This window comes from Dipodomys ordii, unplaced genomic scaffold (genome assembly GCF_000151885.1).
Source record: "Dipodomys ordii isolate 6190 unplaced genomic scaffold, Dord_2.0 Scaffold10, whole genome shotgun sequence".
NCBI classification, from domain to species: domain Eukaryota; kingdom Metazoa; phylum Chordata; class Mammalia; order Rodentia; family Heteromyidae; genus Dipodomys; species Dipodomys ordii.
This window is the reverse complement of record NW_012267226.1, coordinates 6,653,464-6,672,952: the sequence shown is the minus strand read 5'-3', so window position 1 is coordinate 6,672,952 and position 19,489 is coordinate 6,653,464. Positions and strand designations below refer to the sequence as shown.

Sequence of the window (19,489 nt, the reverse complement as noted above, 5' to 3'; positions counted from 1 at the left end):
GAGGTCTTGATAGTACTTGAGGGAATTCATTTAGGCCATTTCTAAAGACTGTTCCTAAACCAGCATCTGTTGATGTCTGTATTTAAGTGAATTGTTTATTTTTTGGCCTATTGCCCTCCTGTTACAGGGACTGAGAAGATCCTTTACAAATGAGGTGTTATATAAGCAAGAAAAATACTATTAGCTTGGAGAAGAACAAGAGTACAGGTTAAGGAAGATAAGTCTTACATATGTGAGATGCTATAATGAATGATTTTTAATTCTTAAGAAACCTATTGCTGAATAGATGGGTGACTGATCATTTAAATCAAGGCTAGCACAAATTCTCAGTCCTCCTGCCTCTGTTCCCTACAGGCTGGGGTTAGAAGCAAGTGGTACCATACCTAGCTCATACCACTTTTTAAAATGTGTGCACAGTTATAAACAAAACACACACTCATGTGTGCACTTGCCACACATGTACGTGTGTGTGTGTGTGTGTGTGTGTGTGTGCAGCTGGCTGTCATCATACTTAGCCTTTTTTTTTTTTTTTTTTGCCAGTCCTGGGGCTTGAACTCGGGGCCAATGCGTTGTCCCTGAGCTGCTTTTGCTCAAGGCTAGCACTCTACCACTTGAACAATGGCTCCACTTCTGGCTTTTTCTGTGTATGCGGAACTGAGGAATGGAACCCAGGGCCTCGTGCATGCTAGGCAAGCACTCTAACACTACGCCATGTTCCCAGCCCATGCTTATCCATTTTTATAGTACTGTCATCTCATCTTCAGATTACAAAATACCTCTGCACAGCCCAAGTAGGACTGAATGTAGACCAGAGTTAAGAGTCCAGAAGATCTTGTGTGGAGATTTTGAGCTTTTTGTCAAGTTATTAAACATATTTCTTACTCCTTTTTCTCATTTAGAATGTGTGAGTAGTATTTCTCTGTAGCCTATATTATAAACCTTGTGAATGTTTGCCTGTAATGCTTAGGATGACTTTAGAAGAAAAGCCTTCCGTACAATACATTCCCAGTGTCATAATCAAACACCAGAAATCAATTGTTACAAGATGCTACACTGTCTGTGCTACAAGAATGGGATGAAGGAAAAGCTTTTGTCTTTTAGAAGTTTGTACATCTAAAACATGCTTCTGTTTGTATTACTACAGGTTCAAAAGAGGAATTTCATAGAAAACATTATTCCAATTATCATCTCCCTGAAGACTGTGCTGGAGAAAAAAAAGATCCCAGCTTTACGAGAACTCATGAACTATCTCAGGGTAAGTGATAAGTTTGCCTTTTGGGGTTGCATCTCTTCCCCAAATTCATTACTTAGGATCTCCTGCCAGTGTAGGGAGATAATGAGTGGTAAGAACTCAGAGAGCTATATAGAAACCTTTATTACAGTAGTGTATACAATGCATATGCCAAGCTGGCTTATCTGCAGAGGAGATGGGGTGTTGGGCTAGAGGCACACTGCAGGGGCCTGCCCTTTCCCACCTGCCAAGCATATGTTCACACATGTTACATTTGTATGCATTTTGGGATTAGGTTCCATTTCGGTCAAGGAGAAAAAGCAAGTCTTCATCGTAGTCCACTCTGGTGAAGGAGTTCTCACTGCTTCAGATGGCCCTGGTTAGGAGTTAACAGTGCCATGGCAGCTGCTGTCCTCTGGCTGGCATTGCTGTTTGTGAAGGGGGTGGGGAAGTTACAGACTGAGCAACACTTTTCAGGGTGATTCTGCAGGACAGACCTAAGGAAGGCCTCAGATCTTTCATCGAATTGCTCAGAAATAAAAAGCCACAACCATTTCCTTAATTTAGCAGTTATTCTCTGGTAACATTGTTATATTTCCCCGTAAAAAAACAAAACAAAAACCCTTTCTCTGAAAAGGCGGCAACAAAATGCTATGGAATATGATCTTCAGGTGACCTTGTACGCTAAGTAAGAAGGGGTTGGGATGGATGAGCACGCTGTATAGAGAAAAATGAGAATTTGTAATTATTTTTATATTTTTTATTGTCCAATCTGTCCAGTCAGAGGAGGGCATATAAAATGTTTAGGGCCTCCTGTTTCTACCACACCCCTGAATTTCATTCAGCAGCCACCCTCTTAGCTCTGCAGTATGACTGCTGGAGCTGATAGTCTTCCCGTAGTTTTTGTCATGGTTGAACTGCAGTGTAGCTTTTTCTTCCTCTAGTTCTGTTAGGCAGAAAGGGTTCTTTCTCTTAACCCAGAGGTTAAAAGACCCCCTCTAAGGCTTGAACCCAGATGTAATGAAAGATTTTCAATAAAATCAAAAGGCACAAAAATGGGTTTAGGGCCTTAGTTGTGGTTCTCTGGGTCTAGTGGATAAAGCTAGTGTAAGTGAATGAGCAGCTTCCAGGCTGCTCTGCTCCCTGGATCTGCTGTGGGAGCCTGGGCCAGGACCATGTCTTTCTCCCATTGGGTACCTGAGCGATTGCCCCTCACCTGGCAGATAAACAGGAAGCTTCCTATGAGATGGGAACTGTTTGTTAATATCTCACATCATGGTGGACAATGTGAACATCATTAATGTTTCCTTACAATAGGCCATTATGCTAAGTAATCTGCTAATTAATGTAATAGATACTGCCTAATCTCAGTAATGCAAATCTTTGTGTCTGTGTGTGTGTGCGCGCGTTGCCTACTCTCAGTAATGCAAATCTTTGTGTGTGTGTGTGTGCGCGCGCGCGCGTGCGTGTTTGCTTGTGTACTAGAGCTTGAACTTGGGGCCTCGACTTGAGCCCTACCTCTACTTTTGGTGGTTAATTGGAGATAAGAGTCTCATGGGCTCTCTATAACTGGAATTACAAACAGGAGCCGTTAGCTTCAGACACATTTTACTGTTGTTATTGTTTGTCAGGTTGTACTGCGCTGCTTATTTCTTGTTTTTCTTGTTGAGACAGGGTCTTGCTGTGTAGCCCAGGCTGCCCTGAACCTTGTGATCTTCCTGCCTCTGCCCTCTGGGCGTTAGGATTGCAGTTGGTGCTACCATGCCTGCGAGAGCTTATTTTAGTCAAGAAAACACTTAACGGGTGCTTCTGGGTCTTTCAGGAAGTAATGCAAGATTACCGGGATGAAATCAAGGATTTCTTTGCAGTTGACAAACAACTGGCATCTGAACTTGAGTATGACATGAAGAAATATAACGAGCAGCTGGCCCAGGAACAAGAGCTGGCCAAGCAGGCTGATATGAACAGGGTGCTTGATGGTGGCGATGGGGTCCAAGCTGTGCAGGTAGGAGGAGGTCTGACTTAGGCTGACCAACTGTCCAGTATATTTTCATGCCAGCTTTCCCAGCATTCTCCCAAACCCACACGTAATCAGAGTTTCAATCAGCATTAGACCCCTGCGCATGTGGCTTGCTGGCCGGTTCCATGTTCCCTTGTTATGTGCAATAGACAGAGCAGTGGCTCAAGCTTCTCCTTCCGCAGTCCCTACCATAGGACATTGTCTGGAAAATTGCAGTAATAATGGGAGAAATGCCTAGTGTCAGAATGCATACCAGTACCGGACATCTGAGCTGTAATTCCAGGCCACCCACCCCTAAGCCTCCTTCCCTAATGTTTTCGTTTGCTGGGGTCTTTCTCACAGCCACCCTTCTTGAGAGCATATTGTCCCCGGAGGCGTTTCTAGGTCTAGCTGCTGCTCTTGTTAGAAGCACGATGTTCTCACTGCCTGAGAAATCCAGACAGATCTGTTGCACTTAAGCGTGACGAGGACAAATTGGCCACAAGATCTATGTGTGGCAGTTGGCTGATAGTTCTGTGTCGAAGAGAAATGTGTTCTTGCCCAAGACTGGTATAGCTTGTTCATAACATAGGAAGATTCCAATTCCATTCATCTTCTCCAACAGGTTGGTCCTGGCTCAGAAGCAGTGCCAGCTCCTGCTGGCCAAGAAAATGCTGCTGTGCCCCCAGCTGCAAGCTGGCCCTCAGTACCTGGATCTAGCACTAGCACGGGTCACGCACCATCTTTGCCTCTCACACCAGAAGCTGGGCCTCTGAAGATGTTAATGCCCAGTGCCAGGTAGGGAGCCCATTAGGCAGTGGCAGGCTGGTCTTGCCTCCCCGCTATGACACACGCTGTTCATCTTTGCATTGGCTGGAAGCCTCCTCACTCCATACCCCTCCCTTGAAGACTGGAAAGAGGGTGGATGAGCAGCACATCTCAAAGGATGTGGGCAAGGGCCACATTGTCTTCCTGCTGCCTCTGCAGCATCTGTGGCATGTTATCTCCCACAGGCCCATGTCCCTGAGCACCATTGCCATCCTGAATTCCGTCAAGAAAGCCGTGGAGTCCAAGAATAAACATCGCAGCCAGGGCTCAGGAATTCATCCCTTTGCTTTAAAGTTGGAAAGCCCAGAGAAACCAGGCAGCCGGGGTAAGCCTAAAGATTGGTGCCAGACATAGGGGGAGCTCACGGCTGACTAAAAAGAACAAGTCTGCTTGTCATTCCTCTTCAAATGCTTTCTGTTTCCTTATCTCAAGACATCTGACATTAACTGGGGATTTAGGATTGTAGGCGAGAAAACAGTTTGTGGCTCCCTGAAAGATTTTGGAATTGGAGAATATAAAACCACAGTAGTACATGTTTATTCCTCTAATCTTTTTTCTACACACACACACACACACACATTCACCCATATGTGTGTGTGTGTGTATATATATATGTGTGTGTGTGTGTGTGTGTGTGTGTGTGATCTTAGTATACATTGTTTTATCACCTGCTTCCCTATGTGATACATAGGGAAAAGTTTTCTTTAATTTTCAAAACTCTTCCCAGTGGTTTTATACCATTCCATCTTAAAGAAGTACCAAAACTTTTTGATCAGGACCCTATTGAAAGTGCTTTTCAATTTTTTTAGTCTAAATAATGTCACAGTAAATACCCTTGCATGTATAGTCTGTACGTATGGAATCCTTAGAACTATGCCCAGTAGTCAAAGGCCATGAATATTTAGAAAACTTCAGTGTCAAACTAAATTTTCCAGCTTAGAAACACTGGTTTGCTGAGTTTTATAGTTCAACTTTCTAGAGAAAATTAGTGAAAATGCCCATGTTTTCTGAGGTTTATCACATATTTGCAGTGCATTTTGAACTGGCTCTAAGAAACTTTAACCACTGGGAACTTGAGCTTCGCCATATATGTCCTATGCCTTCTCTTTGATGGTTTTAGTCTTTAATCTTGTTTTCCACTTTAGCACCTTCCTACAGCTTGGAGCAAGAGTCTGATGGTGCTATCAAGCAGTTGCGGGCAATCAGTACCCCAGAGAGTAAGTACCCTTTCCTCTAATCACTGTGCATTTGCTGTATTGTAGGAAAACTTTGTTGCAAGATACTGCTTGTAATTGGACAGCAGCTCTCCTGATGCTTAACCAAGTTTTCTTTTTTTTAATTGTTATTATAAAGGTGATGTACAGAGGGGTTAGTTATATAAGTCAGGTAATGAGGACATTTCTTTTTAAACAGTATCACCCCTTCCCTCTCTCTCTCTTTTTTCCCTCCCATCTGCCCCCCCACACACACACACAAGTTGTATAGTTCAAAGTAGTGTCTAGTGAGGATCACTGCTACATTTGTTCACCCTTGGTCCCACCATTTCTGTCCCGCCCCCTACCTTCCCCCAAACAGATAAAATTACAAATAAGACAGAAGGTACAGAAAACAAAAACAGCAACAAAGAAAAAAAGACACTGTTGTTTCCACTCTTGGAATTCATGTTGATTAATATCATTTCATATGACCATATGCACATAGTTATTATATCTTTGTGATCCTCTCCTAAGAATATCCTCCTTTGGTCTCACTGTGTGAATGTCTACAGTCTTGTATAATTTTTTTCTGTCCAAATGTATTTTTTGTCTTTTACCATCCAGTGTATTTGCTTATAGATTTTTAGGTACAGTCTAATTAGAACAAATGAGGGGAACCACGCAACCTATATTTCTTTGAGTCTGGCTTGCTTTGCTTAATATTATTTTTTTCCAAGTCTTTACATTTCCTTACGAATGGTACAATATCATTCTTTCTGATGGAAGAGTAGAATGCCATTGTTTATCTATACCACATTTTCTTTTGGGGGGAGGAGGGGTCTAGTCGTGGGGCCTAAACTCTGGGCCTGGGCGCTGTCCCTCAGCTCTTCAGCTCAAGGCTAGCACTCTACCACTTGAGCCACAGCGCCACTTCCAGCTTTGTTTTTTTTCTGCTTATGTTGTACTGAGGGCCTCATGCATGCAAGGCAAGCGCTCTACCACTGAGCCACCTTCCCAGCCCCTATATCACATTTTCTTGACCCATTAGTCCATTGGGGTGGACCAATAGTTTTTCTATTAGCTCATTTAAACTTCAAAATGACTTAGAGGATCCTTGTGGGAAGCTGAGGCACATAGATCAAGTTACTAGCCCTACCTGCTACCTCTTGCCATTACAAGAGTACTGGATAGTACTCAGCGAGTCTACCATAGGGAGTAGTCAGAAGTTGGTGCTGACGTGTACCGAGCATGTTTAGACTGGGGGCTCTGGTATGTTGAGGTTGATGCTCCAGCTATAGCAAGTGCCTCTGTCTTCTCTGAACCTCAACAGCTGTTTTGTCCAAATGCCCCATTCTTTTCTTTCCTTTCCCAAATAGGAACAAATTAGAAGAGTTGAAAAATTTCCCCTAATTTATAGCTTATTGTTTTAAATCCCATAAGAGTCATTATTGAGAAAATTATTCCAAAATGCTTAGAATCAGAAATGTTTCAGATTTCAGATATTTTTGGATTTGGAAGTATTTGCATATACATACTGACAACTCTTCAGGATATGGCCGAAGTCTATACACAGTGAGATTCACTGATGTATCATAGACCCACACACATAACCAGACAGTAACTTTACACAGTATTTTCTGCACTTATGTTTTTGTTTTTGTAGTTTTTTTTTTGGTTGGTCGTGGGGCCTGAACTCTGGGCCTGGGCGATGCCCCTCAGCTCTTCAGCTCAAGGCTAGCGCTCTACCACTTGAGCCACAGCGCCACTTCTGGCTTTTTCTTTTTGCTTATGTGGTGCTGAGGAATCAAACCCAGGGCCTCAGGCATGCCAGGCAAGCACTCTACCACTGAGCCACCTTCCCAGCCCCTGCACTTATGTTTTGATGTCTGCTGTCATCTGTGGTCAAGTGTAGAACTTTCCACTGTGACCTCAGGTCGGCATTCATGACATTTTGGGTTTTTGAGTGGCATAGATTTTGATTTTCAGATTAGGGATAGTCAACCAATAGTATGAAGAGATGGTTACTGTCCAGAATATACAGTATAATTTCCTAGGACCTGCCTGATGTGCCCCACTCTGTATCTCAGTGCTGCGCAGACTCGTCAGTGACCCAAACCATGTTATTCCGTAACTTGAGCCCTCACTTACCAAACCCTTATCCCGACGCCCTTTCCCTGCCTGGTAAGCTGAAGTAGGCCCCTCCTGGGCTCCCTGAACCTCTCGGCACTGCACACCAGTCTTCTGTATTTATTCTGTTTGTGATAGAAGCAGTTTGTTCAGTGGCAGAGGTGGGTCTCAGCTCAGACCCTGGATTTCAACCTCTGTGAGCCTCTGCAGCCTCTTTATCAACCTGATTCTGGGCACTGTTGAGATGTAAGATAAACCAATGTTTTCCTCTCATTGACTCCACTTACAAGCAGGGTATGTTCACCAAGAACCTCCTGGCTTCTAGCTACTTGCTTATTGCTTATTAACCTGTGATATTCTTATGTCTCTGAATATTTAGGGGCTATCGAAAAATCTTCATCCAGGGCCCTCTTTTCATGAGATTGAATAGTGAACAGAATTCCTACCTCAGCTGTCCTCAGACAACAAGTAAACAATGATGACTCTGTCATGAAAGGGAGTGGATAATTCTGGCTCTCTGTACATCAAAAGATGTGGTGATGTTATGTAAAATAGTCCTTCTCTTTCAAGAGTGTTCCTGGCTCAGGGAACCAAATGCTTCTGTTTTGGCACATGGGTGTTGTAGGCTGAGAAACAAGGACAGTACATCTGACTTTAGTTTTGCTCATCCCATGAGTTCTTGGTTTCAGGCTCTGGTTGATCTCCTGGGAGCATGTGTTCCTCACCAGTGAAACCTGGCACAGAGCATGAGGCTGATTTGCATGTATGGACTCATCTTTGCACTGAAAACAAGACTCAGGTGTCACTGGGTCTGAACACAAACCTGTTCTCTCTCCAGGCTGCTAAATGTATTGTCTTTGTCGCTGTGATTTCTGAACTAGAGGTACTTAAAGAAGGGTCTCCTGTTAGCTGTCCTGAGAATTAGCATAGAATTTAGGAGCATGCAGTGCCTTTTTCAGCATGGTTTCTATTGATGACTATCATGATGTGGCCTGAACTCTGAAAAGCCAGTAGGAAGAAGGCTACTCAATTGAACTCTTGCAATGCACCATGGTTCAGATGGGCAGTGGCTTTGCTAAATGGAAAGTATCATTTTCAGAGATAGGATTTAGCTGAAAATCTGTATAGTGTTTAGCAAATCCCTCTTGCAGCTGTAATGCAGGCAGCAAAGGCACTTCTGCCTTTTGATTCTAAGCACAGAGTACACTGGGGAGTGGAGGGTAAGATCCCCTGTGCAGGTGCTTTGGTAAAGGCAGGAGACTTGTTACCTAGAAGGCATGTAGGCTTCGGAGTTGCGGAAACAGTGTGATTCGAATGACAGTTCAGGGAGAGCTCACAGATGAAGGTGGGATCTTTTGCCAGTCCATCTACAGGTGGAATGCTGGGAAGCACTGCTGGGTAACTTAGAATTGAGCTTAGAAAAGTACCATCCATACTTCTAGGATGTCCCAACATGGAGAAAGGAGGGAGTGCTACACTCACAAGTGTGCTGGGCCAGCCTCACACCCAGCTCTGCTTCTACAAGTGGGCCGGTAGAAGCTTAGAGTATGGAGTGCCACGGACCGGTGGAGTGCTGTGTTTGTTCTCGGCAGCAGGCCAGGCAGAAGGGCTGAACGTACACACAGGTGTGAAGGCCAGGGCCTGCTGGAGAACATTGATTCACAAACATGGTATACAGCAGGTGTCCTGCAGCATTCGCATGTGAGTTTGTAAAGGCAATGGGGCCATCTTAAAGTGACTCCACTAATAGAAGAGATAATAGCTAATTATTTCTTTAGCAGTTAACCTTGGATCAGGTACTGTGTTATATACTTTATATAACCTCATTTAATCATAACAACCCCTTGTGGGATTAGTATATATTTTCATCCCCATTTTAGATTTTTGTTTTCGTACTGGGCCTTGAACTCAGGGCCTCAGCATTGTCCTTTAGCTTTTTTGCCCAATGCTAGTGTTGTACCACTTGAGCCACAGCTCTATGTCTGACTTTTGAGTAGATAACTGGAGGTAAAAGGCTTATGGACTTTATTGCTCAGGTGGGCTTCAAACTGTGATCTTCAGATCTCAGCCTCCTAAGACTACAGATGTGAGCCACCAGTGCCTAGCTCCTACTTTAGATTCTTTAAAAAAATTATTGTTATTATAAAGGTGATGTACAAAGGGGTTACAGTCACATGAGTCAGGTAGAATACATTTCGTTTTGGACAGTGTCACCCCCTTCCCTCACTCTCTCCCCGTTTTTCCTTCCAATCCCCACCCACATTTGTTCATCCTTTGTTCCTCCATTTCTGTGCCCCTCTGCCCCTCCCAGAGACATATAAACAAATAAGACACAGCCCCCCACCCCCCCAAAAAAGGAAATTAAAGCAGCAACAAAGGAAAAAAAAAGTTTCCATTTTTTGGAATTCGCTTCAATACCATTTTAGATTCTTGTGTAGTTCACACTAGTAAGACTCAGCAAGGATACAGACCCACTGTGCTTCAGTCTGTTCTTCAGTGTGTGCTCACCTGCCTCCCAAGGGGTGAGCTGGAGGAAGGGGAGGCTGGAGGAGTGGGAAGAAGCAGTGACAGATAAAGGGTTGGGATATGATGGATCAGGACATTCATGGTGAAGTAGGGCACTAGGTAGAGAATCTTGAACACTAGCATCAGCAGGGCTTGATGGTGCCTGATGGCTCCAGGTTGGGTGGACCATATACCGGTCCATCCTGTTGTGTGTAGAAACATAGCAGGACCATGTCAAGGAGAAGTAATGAGTTTTGATGTGTCCAGGCAGGGGATGGTGAGATCAATGGGAAGTGTCAGGCTAGGATGCAGAGAGGAGTCAAGATACCTAAAAAGCCAGAGGTAAGAGCAGAATACAGAGCATCTTGAACAGGGCTGTTGTCCAAAGGGAAAGCTAGGAGAGACTGAAGAACCTCTTGGAGGAGTGTCAGCACTGTGAAGTCCTAGGGAAAGGTTAGGTTGAGGTAGAACCTCAATGTGAGGAACAGGCCCCAACGGGAGCCGGAGCAGACTGGCTGACTTGCTGAGGCGGCTGCACACGGTGCCTGCATCCTGCCAGCTTTTCCTTCATGTTTCTGTGATGTGCTTCCCTTTGCCAGGGTCCATCACTGACGTCACATTCGGAGCAGGGGTCAGTTTCATAGGAATGTCACAGACTCCCTTTGCAGCCAAAGGTAAGTTTCCTTCTTGTGTGAGACACTAGTTGTCCTTGAAGTTCTGGAAAAACTGAATCTGTGTCGGGACTCCTTTTCAGAGAAAACGGAAGCCCAGAATCAAGGAAATGACATTTTATGTTTATCACTGCCTGATAAAGCGTAAGTATGACAAAAAGTTCCTTTTGGTTTTGTCAGGTATTTTTTGGTTTGGGGTTTTTGTTTTGGGGGTGTGGTCTCAGTATGACCATGTCATTTCTTCCCAGGACTCCACCACCTCCGCAGTGGAATGTGAAGACTCTAGGCAGGACTGATGACCACCCTAGCTCCAGTAGGAGGTCCAGGAAGACCCCCCTGAAGGCAGCTAACTGAACAAGGACACTGTAGCTGGTGTCTGGGAAGGCAAGAGGCATTCTACGTCCTGTGTGCAGAAAGGTAGAGGGCTTCCCAACCACCTCACACCCCCTGATGCTGCCGTTGTGTGCAGAGCAAATGTGTGGTCACTCATGTGTGCCCAGCAAAGCTGTATTTATCTTTCTGACACATGACCAAAACTTGTAAAACTAAGAAATGCCAGATTTAGGATTTTAGCTATTTAGTATTATACTCTGGATGTCAGATTACGATCTGGTCTTTCAGGAATACAACTTAAAGTGCAGCTTTCTTTTATATAAATGAAGCTTCTATTAGCTTGTTTGAATTCCTTATAGTACATATTTTCCCAAATCCATTGACAAAAATTTGAATGTATTATTTTTTCTATTATTTATAACTGCTGATTTAAAAGAAGTGTACAGCTTTCTAAGTTGAGATAATAAAAGTTAAGCATAAATATAGCCTTGCAGCATTCACTACAGTTTTTCTGGTGTCAGAAAAGGGCTTTCACTGGTAGTTAAGATAACTACATGGAAGACAGGGTCTCACTTCTGTTGTTCAGGCTGGTCCTGAACTCTTGCCTTGGCCTTTCAAGAAGCTGAACTACAGGTGTATGTCACCATGCCTTGCTGGTTCTTTTTATTTTTTGCAATGGTGAGGATTGAACCCAAAGCCTTGTGCATGCTAGGCAAGTACTCTACACAAGCTAGGTCCTCAGCCTTATTTTGTTGAGTCCAGTATTACAGAAGCAAAAGTAGACTTATTGTTAAATTTTTTCTTTTAAACTTGCAGTATCTTCCCCTCCCCTGCCCCCAAACACACACAAAAGGCTGGGGATAGAGCACAGGGCCTCATGAACACTAGGCATGCTCTACCACTGAACTATACCCCAGCCTCAAGTATGCATGTTAGCATGCACATATGGTAGTTGGGTTTGGAAGGTGGAAAGTCTCTGTGTTTCACCCATACCTCTCCCATAAATAAACTCTGACACAAATGTCCTCATCATTGATGGAGTAAGTCACAAAGTTGCTCGAGTGGACAAACTTGGTTCCAGTCAGGTATTCATTTCCTTGTAGACAGTGATAGAACACCTCTTCATTGTAATTGCTTAGCAAAATACTAAGAAGACAGCAAATCCAACATGAGCACAAATAAGAAAGAACCATTTGGAATTGGATTTTTTTGAAAGGCTTTTTATAAATGAGGCTTTAACAAATACCAGGTGCATTAGTACAAGTCTATAACAACTATATACAATATCCATACCACAGGCCAAAAGAGCAGCCTGCCCAGGCCTCTTCCTAAAGAGGCACAAGCTAAAGACACGAGTGCTCCTTCTCTGTGGCTTCGGTCACTGCTTCCCAGGCTCACACACTGCATCAGGCCCCAGCCCCACAGCCCGTGGCTGAAGGCTTTCTGGTATAAGGGAGGCTAGCAAACCCCAACCATCAGCTGGGGGGGCTGCCTCAAGAGGGCAAATGAGGGGGTGGTCTTCACTAAGCAGTCAAGAGAAAACAGGCACCAGGGGAGCGGAATTGCTGCTCCTGCCAGCATCTCGTCATAAACATTTCACAGAACTCATAAAAGTCAACATGTCTCAAGCATTCAATGAAAAACAACAGTGGAAGTATAGAAAATTAAGACACTGGAAGATAAATCACCAGGTTGACTACATTCTACACGAACCCATCCCTGGGCGCACAAGGAATTGGGTGCTCCTCCTTTCAGAAGCTTCTGGCTTCAAACCACTTCACATCTTGCGTGTGTTTTGAGGCTGAAGACATCTGCTCTTGAAGAACAAAGGCTTCTAAATAATGTTTCTAATGTTCCCCACAAAGTGAGCAGTGTCTCAGGTAGATAAAAAGATTTAGAATCAAAATTAGCAAACTGCTTTTGGTTCAGGCGTTCTACTTTTCTAGCCTGAGTGCACTTCCTGGTAGTCTTCAAAAGGCTGGACCACCTGTCCCCAATGGCTTATTAAGGAGGAGACACAGCCCATAGGGTTGAGTGCTTTCTACATGGCCAGGAGGTTTGTTTTCTTTGAAAAATATTACTGTAGTTGACAGCTTTTATTTCAAATTTGCCTTGGCCCTACAGTCTTTCTAACTAAACAAATAATGGAAATGAACCTAAAAAACAAATGTCAGTGAACTGCTTTGATTCATAGCTATCCATAACCAAAAGAGGGTGTCACAGGAAGCTGCAGGCTGGGCAACCCATGGAGGATACCGCCTGAGACCCTCCAAGCACTGCTAAGCCCACTGACAACACTACTAGAGTTAGTTGAGAGAAGAAGCACGGTCACAACTGCGAAGTGGAGGAGGGCATTCTGGCTGACACTTTTGAGTTAGTGGCCCAAACTGACTTGAACGGTGGTGTGGACTAGCCACCAATGTGGGCATGTACACATGTCTAAGGCCTCTGGCAGTCTTTGGGTATAGGCAGTTTTACTGATCTCCGGAAGAGGCTGTTCAAAGCCAACCTGAGGGTCCCAGGGTTTCTTTTGGAGAGATGCAGATACCAACATTGCTAGACTGGAATTTTTTAAAGGCTTTTTAAGCAACAGTGGTCTGCTATACAGACAGCATAAATTTTCTCATGAAAATGTTTAAACTTTAATGGACAAAGGAATGTACTAGTAAACCTCTGAGAGGAGAATTCCTTGGTTATAAAACTTAATTATTGGTATTTTCCAATTTAACATAGTAAGTTGAACTCTTAAAAAAAATAGCTTTTGCAACACTGTATGACAATATATTTACAGTTTAAATAGAAATTTTCTTTTTAATCAAAATACATCTTTAGCAAAAATTTAGAATGTAAAGTTTTATAAAATAAGCAAGACCCATAGAAAAGCATACTTCAGTACCATTTCAGACTTGGCCTAAGACAAGGTTTTCTTAAATCCTGATGCTCTGGACAAGCAGGTTTCCTTGGGGTAAGCAGAGCTCTCATCCAGAAAGCAATTTATCTTCCTGATAATGTTTTTTTTGAAAATGCCGATCCCAAAAGATTTTTCAAGACAGAACTCTGACCGCCAAGGCCTTAAGGAAAGACAGCACAGTAGGGTCAGGGCTCACAGAGTGAGCACTGCATGCACATCCTTTCCCAGGCAGAGCGGGAAGTCAAGGCCCTGGGCTTCCTGTGGTGCTCAATGTTGCTGCCAACACTGCTCAGCCACCTTGTCTGCTCCCTCGGCCAGTGCTGAACATGAACAGCAAGTGGGTGTTCATCAGCCAAGGAAAGCTGATGTCGGTAATCCTAGTTAACACCCTTGTGAAAACGGGGCTGGCAACATACTGGGAGCTCAATAGTGATGTCCATCTGTGTCCTGTCCTGGTGGTTACTGTGCCCATTTTGAGGAAGATTCTTTTTCCGTGAGGCTTGTTAAAGAGTTAAGAAGTAGCAGTCAACTTTGGCCAAATAAAAAGCTTCTGCATGAGTGTCTAGCTCTGTCCGAGTGCACGTGGCTCACGGCTGCCTTCAGGGGTAGAGGTATTTGCATGTGCTCTGTCACATCGCCTGATCTCAGATCACAAATGACGACTTGTGTCTGAAGTCACCCTGCAAAGGCAGTGCAAAGTTAGAACCAATCCACAAACCTAGTGAGGTGGCAGGAAAGGGAAAATATCCCCAAGGAGGAAGCTAGGGGCCAGATTAAAGCAGAGAAGCAGTGCCCATCCATTAGACTGTGGGAAGTGTGGGTTTCACTGGTGTGTAAAACAAGGACTACTCATACAAGGCTGCTGGGTTTCCAGGCAGGAATGTTTGTTCTCTTCACTGGATGCACCCACACTGCCAGTTTCCTACATGCTGCCTGTTCAGTTCTCTTACCTCCTCATCTGTCCTGATGTAGTTAACTCCATCCAGCTTCCCTGGGCTCTTGTAACTGTGAACAGAAGGAGGCGGCAGTTCAGTGCTGTGGGTATCATACTAACACCAGCCTGAACTTCACCTTCAGGTAGGCAGGCTCACCTTTCTTCGTCCTGTTTATTGTTGATGAAATAGCCACGTCTGTACGCACAACAGATGCCTAACGTTATCAGAGCCAGAACCAATAGGACAACCAGAACTCCTCCAATAATTCCAGCGATGTTCAGGTCATCTGCAGAAAAGGTTTGTGGGAAGAAATGATGTGCACCATCCCTTAAAAAGAATAACCAGCCATCCTTCCCTTCTTACCATCCATTTCCTTTCCCCCTTTCATCTGTTTCTCTGCCCCCTCATGCCTCTCATGGCCCAGAGAGTAAATTAAATCTTGCCTAGACCCTACAGGGCACCATAAACCCTGATATTACTACAGTTAAATTATATCAAGGAGGTTTGGAATTACATGAAAGGCTGAAATATGCTCTGGGATAAATGTCTGAGAATATTGGTAATGGAGAAAATGGTTACAGTATATGAAAAATTAGGAGTCAGAAGCTCTAAGGAAGAAAAAAAATCCTAATTGATATGGATTACTTGAGAAAAGAAAGTTTCAAGCCTTAAAAATGAAAATAGTGCAGTATTTTCACAATAAAAAAGAAAATAGTGATTTCTTTTTTGGGGGGGGGTGGGCACAAGGAAGGGCAAAGAAATGGAGGGAGGAAGGGTGAACAAATACAGTCATGGTATCCAGTATATACTATGTAAAAAATGAACTATGCAACTTGTAGACAAAGGTAGGAGAGGGAAACAAAGAGAAAGTGAAGGAAGGGGTGACATTGTGCAAGAAGAACTGTAGTCATTACTAGACTTGCGTAATTGTGACACCTCTACACAATGCCTTAATAACAATTATATTAATTATTATTTTAAAAGTAAAAATAGTGACAGCTCAACCTTTTATTCCATTGGCCACATGTCTAGAAAGCCCCTAACTTGCATTCCAATTACCAATTTGTTTATACCAAATAAAGGTGCTTGGTTGATTATTTGCTATGGTGACATGAGTGCCTATTTATGCACCAAAAAATACATGGGAAAACATACAGGAAACTGACCAACTCAGGAACTTTCCTTCAGGAGAAAATCACCATAGAGTAGTTTCTCAGATTTCACAGATGAGAAGAATCACCTGGAACACTTGTTTTGTACAGACATTTCTTACAGGTCTGCAGTAGGCCCTAGGATCTGTACATAATATTCTAAAAGGTTCTAATCATCAAGCCATTTTGGAAAATACTTCTCTAGGCGTGTGCAACAGGGAAGAGTCCAAGAAACTCTCCCAATGGGTCAGGATACCCTAATCTACTGCCTCTTCCTCTCAACACCTACTTTAGAACCAGTGCCCTCAAGGTGACATCATAGATTATGATCAAAGTATTGGGGCAAAGTTCCTTTTGTTTCCTGCAAAATAATTACTATAACTGGACAAACTTCTAGCATTTTGTTTCATGGTTCTGTCAATTACCAAAGAATAGGAGTTTATCCCACTCTGAAAGCTACATGCTTAACTATGCCATGTTTCTAACACAGAAGACTTTGTGAAGTCTGTTCTGGAGATCCACTTAGGTGCTTGGTATTTTCAACTTCCCCAGTAGATTTCGCTGGATCCTGTCAGCAGCAGAAGAAAGCTTGGCAGTGGGCAGAGCAGTAACCTAAACTGATGGTCTATCACTTAACTTTAAATGTTCTACTCTACCCAGTGTCCCAGTAAAATTCATTCAAAAAACAAAAAACTCACAGACTTCCATCTCCTGCTCATCACACCTGGCTGAGCCTGCCTCATTGGAAGCAATGCAGTAGTATTGCCCAGAGTCCTCCTTGTGAACAGCACTAAAAACCTGTTTCAGGAAGTGAAAGAAGTAAGGAGTCAGCCCACAGGGCAGCTCTGCCATCTGAGGTCCTGCACATGGTCAGACTTACTTGCTTTTTGCCTACCTATGGCTTAGCAAGCACCATCCTGTCTACCTTCCCATACATGCTTTCCTGACACTCCTGCTTCAGAGCTTCCTGACACTAAACCCCTTCACGTGTGGACAGGTGGTCTCATTTTACCTTCTGAGATTTATGAAGGACTGAACAACTGCCCCAAGCCACAATGTAGCTCACAAATACTGAGTCCTATTATGCCTAAGTACACAGGTAGTTGGGTATTCCATGGACCAAAAATCTCCCTGTTGAGAACTATATGCAGAGAAGCCTGCAGTGGCCTTGGTGAAGCTAGCCTGTCCACTGCTGTGTGGCCAATCTATTTCCTCTTTCCATACAGCAGTGCCCCCCCCCACTACTGGACTATGTTGAACAAATTCCATAAATAATTCAGTATGTATCTCTAGAAGACAAGGGTTTTTAAACACCATAATCAAAATAAATTACCATGCCCAAAGCAATTAACAGTCACTTAATATCAAATATCTAGCCAGTTATCAAATTTCCCTGATTTTCTCTTAATGATTTGATTATCCGAATAAGGGCTCTAATAATGTCCACCCATAACATTTGTTTAATAGCCCTCCTTAGTCTTTTAACTCTAGGTTTTCTTCCCTTAGGTTATTCCCTTAGCGTGTTTATAAGCAGGGAGGGCCATTGTTTTTTCTGTAGACTATCTGGTGTTCTAGATTTTAGCTCCTGTCTTACAAAGTTGTTGCATAGTCTCTCCTTAGCCAGGGTTCCACAGAAGTATCCCTTGTCCCGACAAAGGCCTGTCCACCCTCACCAAGAGAGACCTTACCAGAGTGCCTGTCTCAGGGTTCAAGATAAAGGAGGAATTCCGAAATCTGGGATTGGCTCTGGAGTCTGTGGGCAGCGGTACATCATTGCGATACCAGCTGTAGTATGGCCGGGGATGGCCTTCGCCCTCTTGGCACTGCAGTGTGGCCATCTTGCCTACAGGCACAGCCCTGGGGACTCTGCACACAGGGGTTACTGGCTTCACTGCAGGTAAAATACAGGTTTGTGTTTAAAACCTCAGCAACATGGCTTTATTTTTTACCGAAGTCTACTGTAACAGATCAGCTCCAAGGACCAGGGAGCCAGCCACAGGGCTTCTGCACGGTGGGGCACTGCAGACTGCCTGCTCATCCCACCCCATGTTCAATCTCACACATTTCCAATCCCTCCACTATCAGTAGGAGGCAATGGAGAGTGTGCTAGAGCAGTCAGGACCCTCCCGCTGGTAAGGAGCGCTGCAGAAGTGCTATTGCTCTCTCACTTCCCACCCAGCTCTGGCAGCCTCAGCCTCATGAGCTCCCCTCCCAGAGTCATGGGATACCAAGGAATGCAGCTCTGGAAGGAAAGAGATCAAAGTAAGAACCAACTTCTTACTCTAGAGCTACAAACTCTCGGGGCCTGACATCCTAAAACTGCTTTACCTTCCATGAGTTCCTACCTTGCACAATTAACTCAATGGTAATCTCATCAATTTCTTTGCGGTCATTTCGAGCAACCACCTCACAGCGATAAAGTGCTGAGTCTGTCCGTGTCACATTCCAGATCTTCAGGGAAGTTTTCCCCAATATTTCTGCACGACCAGCCAAGTCCCCTATTGAAAAGAAGGCAAGGCACTAACAAAACCTCTTCAGAGGTATCTTTGACACTTGAAGAGAATCTTTTCTGGGGCTAGAATCAATGCCTCAGTATCTCCTTATAAAAGAAGTAAGCTCCCTGCGAACTAGAACTACCATATCCCATGACAGCCCAGGATTTGGTAGTGCTCAGCAAGCCCCTGTGGCCTCACTACTGAAATTACAATAAGATGACTGGGGAGACTGTTCACTGTGACTTCTCAGAGACCTGGGCTGCCATTAGATTCAAGCCCAAACTAATGAACTGGTGTTTGTCAAAGCTGGGTGACATAGAATCCTCACTTCTGCCTATGGCTGAAATTTTCTGTAATAGTAAATTCAGAAAATCAAACTGTCTTGGCTAGAGCCTCAGGCTAGCTGGCTAAGTTTCCTGCCACAAGTACATGTGTGGGCTGTAGACAAGAGAACTCAGCAGGCACAGCAGACTACTGGATCATACCTTGAATCTTGTTGTCAAAAAACACATAGGTGGTTTGGTCATCTTGGATTTTCTTCCATTCAATTCTAGGGTCATTTGTCTGTGAGTCCGTAATGATACAAGAAAGTTCCACATCTAATAAACAAAGGGAGTAAAAGAACACTGGTAAGTGGGGACTTTTCAGGGCTCTCTGTATGTCTAGGTCCTTCCCTACCAACTATCTCTAGTTGAAGAATTTTGTTTTGTGCCAGTACTAGGCTTGAATTCAGAGATGCTTGCTCTGCCTTTTCTTCTTTTTCTTTTGCTCAAGGTTGGCAATCTACCCCTTGAGTCAAGGTCCACTTCTGGCTTTTTGCTGATTAGAGTTAAAAGCCTTAATGATTTGTCTGCTCAAGCTCACTTGACTGGAGATTCTACAATCTCAGCTTCCTGAATAGCTAGGATTATAGACAGGAGCCACTGGTACCTAGCTTTGAAGAGGGCTTTTACACAGATTGCAAAGTTAACCATTACTAGGCTCCAGCTGATTATTGAATAGGTAAGACTTTTGCCAAAACAACAAAACAAAAAAGCACCAGACATTAGTAAGGATTTTACCACACAGAGTACACCCTCTCTATTTCATATGAGATTTCTCTGTTGT

The 19,489-nt window shown here is 43.8% G+C and overlaps 2 protein-coding genes across 2 annotated transcripts in view; one reads left to right on the top strand and one right to left on the bottom strand.

Annotated features, from left to right (window-relative positions):
- Positions 1 to 11,373, top strand: part of Ncapd3 (non-SMC condensin II complex, subunit D3) — a 55,081-nt gene extending 43,708 nt beyond the window's left edge. The window contains exons 28-35 of the mRNA XM_013009833.1: positions 1,145 to 1,255; positions 3,054 to 3,236; positions 3,856 to 4,028; positions 4,244 to 4,383; positions 5,204 to 5,275; positions 10,486 to 10,560; positions 10,641 to 10,701; positions 10,806 to 11,373. Coding sequence (XP_012865287.1) covers positions 1,145 to 1,255; positions 3,054 to 3,236; positions 3,856 to 4,028; positions 4,244 to 4,383; positions 5,204 to 5,275; positions 10,486 to 10,560; positions 10,641 to 10,701; positions 10,806 to 10,911 — 921 coding nt within the window. The 3' untranslated portion in view covers positions 10,912 to 11,373. The remainder of the gene's footprint in view (positions 1 to 1,144; positions 1,256 to 3,053; positions 3,237 to 3,855; positions 4,029 to 4,243; positions 4,384 to 5,203; positions 5,276 to 10,485; positions 10,561 to 10,640; positions 10,702 to 10,805) is intronic.
- A 727-nt stretch (positions 11,374 to 12,100) lies between these two features.
- Jam3 (junctional adhesion molecule 3) overlaps positions 12,101 to 19,489 on the bottom strand; it is a 59,406-nt gene continuing 52,017 nt past the window's right edge. Inside the window, 7 exon segments of the mRNA XM_013009883.1 lie at positions 12,101 to 14,481; positions 14,752 to 14,806; positions 14,893 to 15,022; positions 16,586 to 16,685; positions 17,576 to 17,778; positions 18,233 to 18,385; positions 18,868 to 18,981. Coding sequence (XP_012865337.1) covers positions 14,446 to 14,481; positions 14,752 to 14,806; positions 14,893 to 15,022; positions 16,586 to 16,685; positions 17,576 to 17,778; positions 18,233 to 18,385; positions 18,868 to 18,981 — 791 coding nt within the window. The 3' untranslated portion in view covers positions 12,101 to 14,445.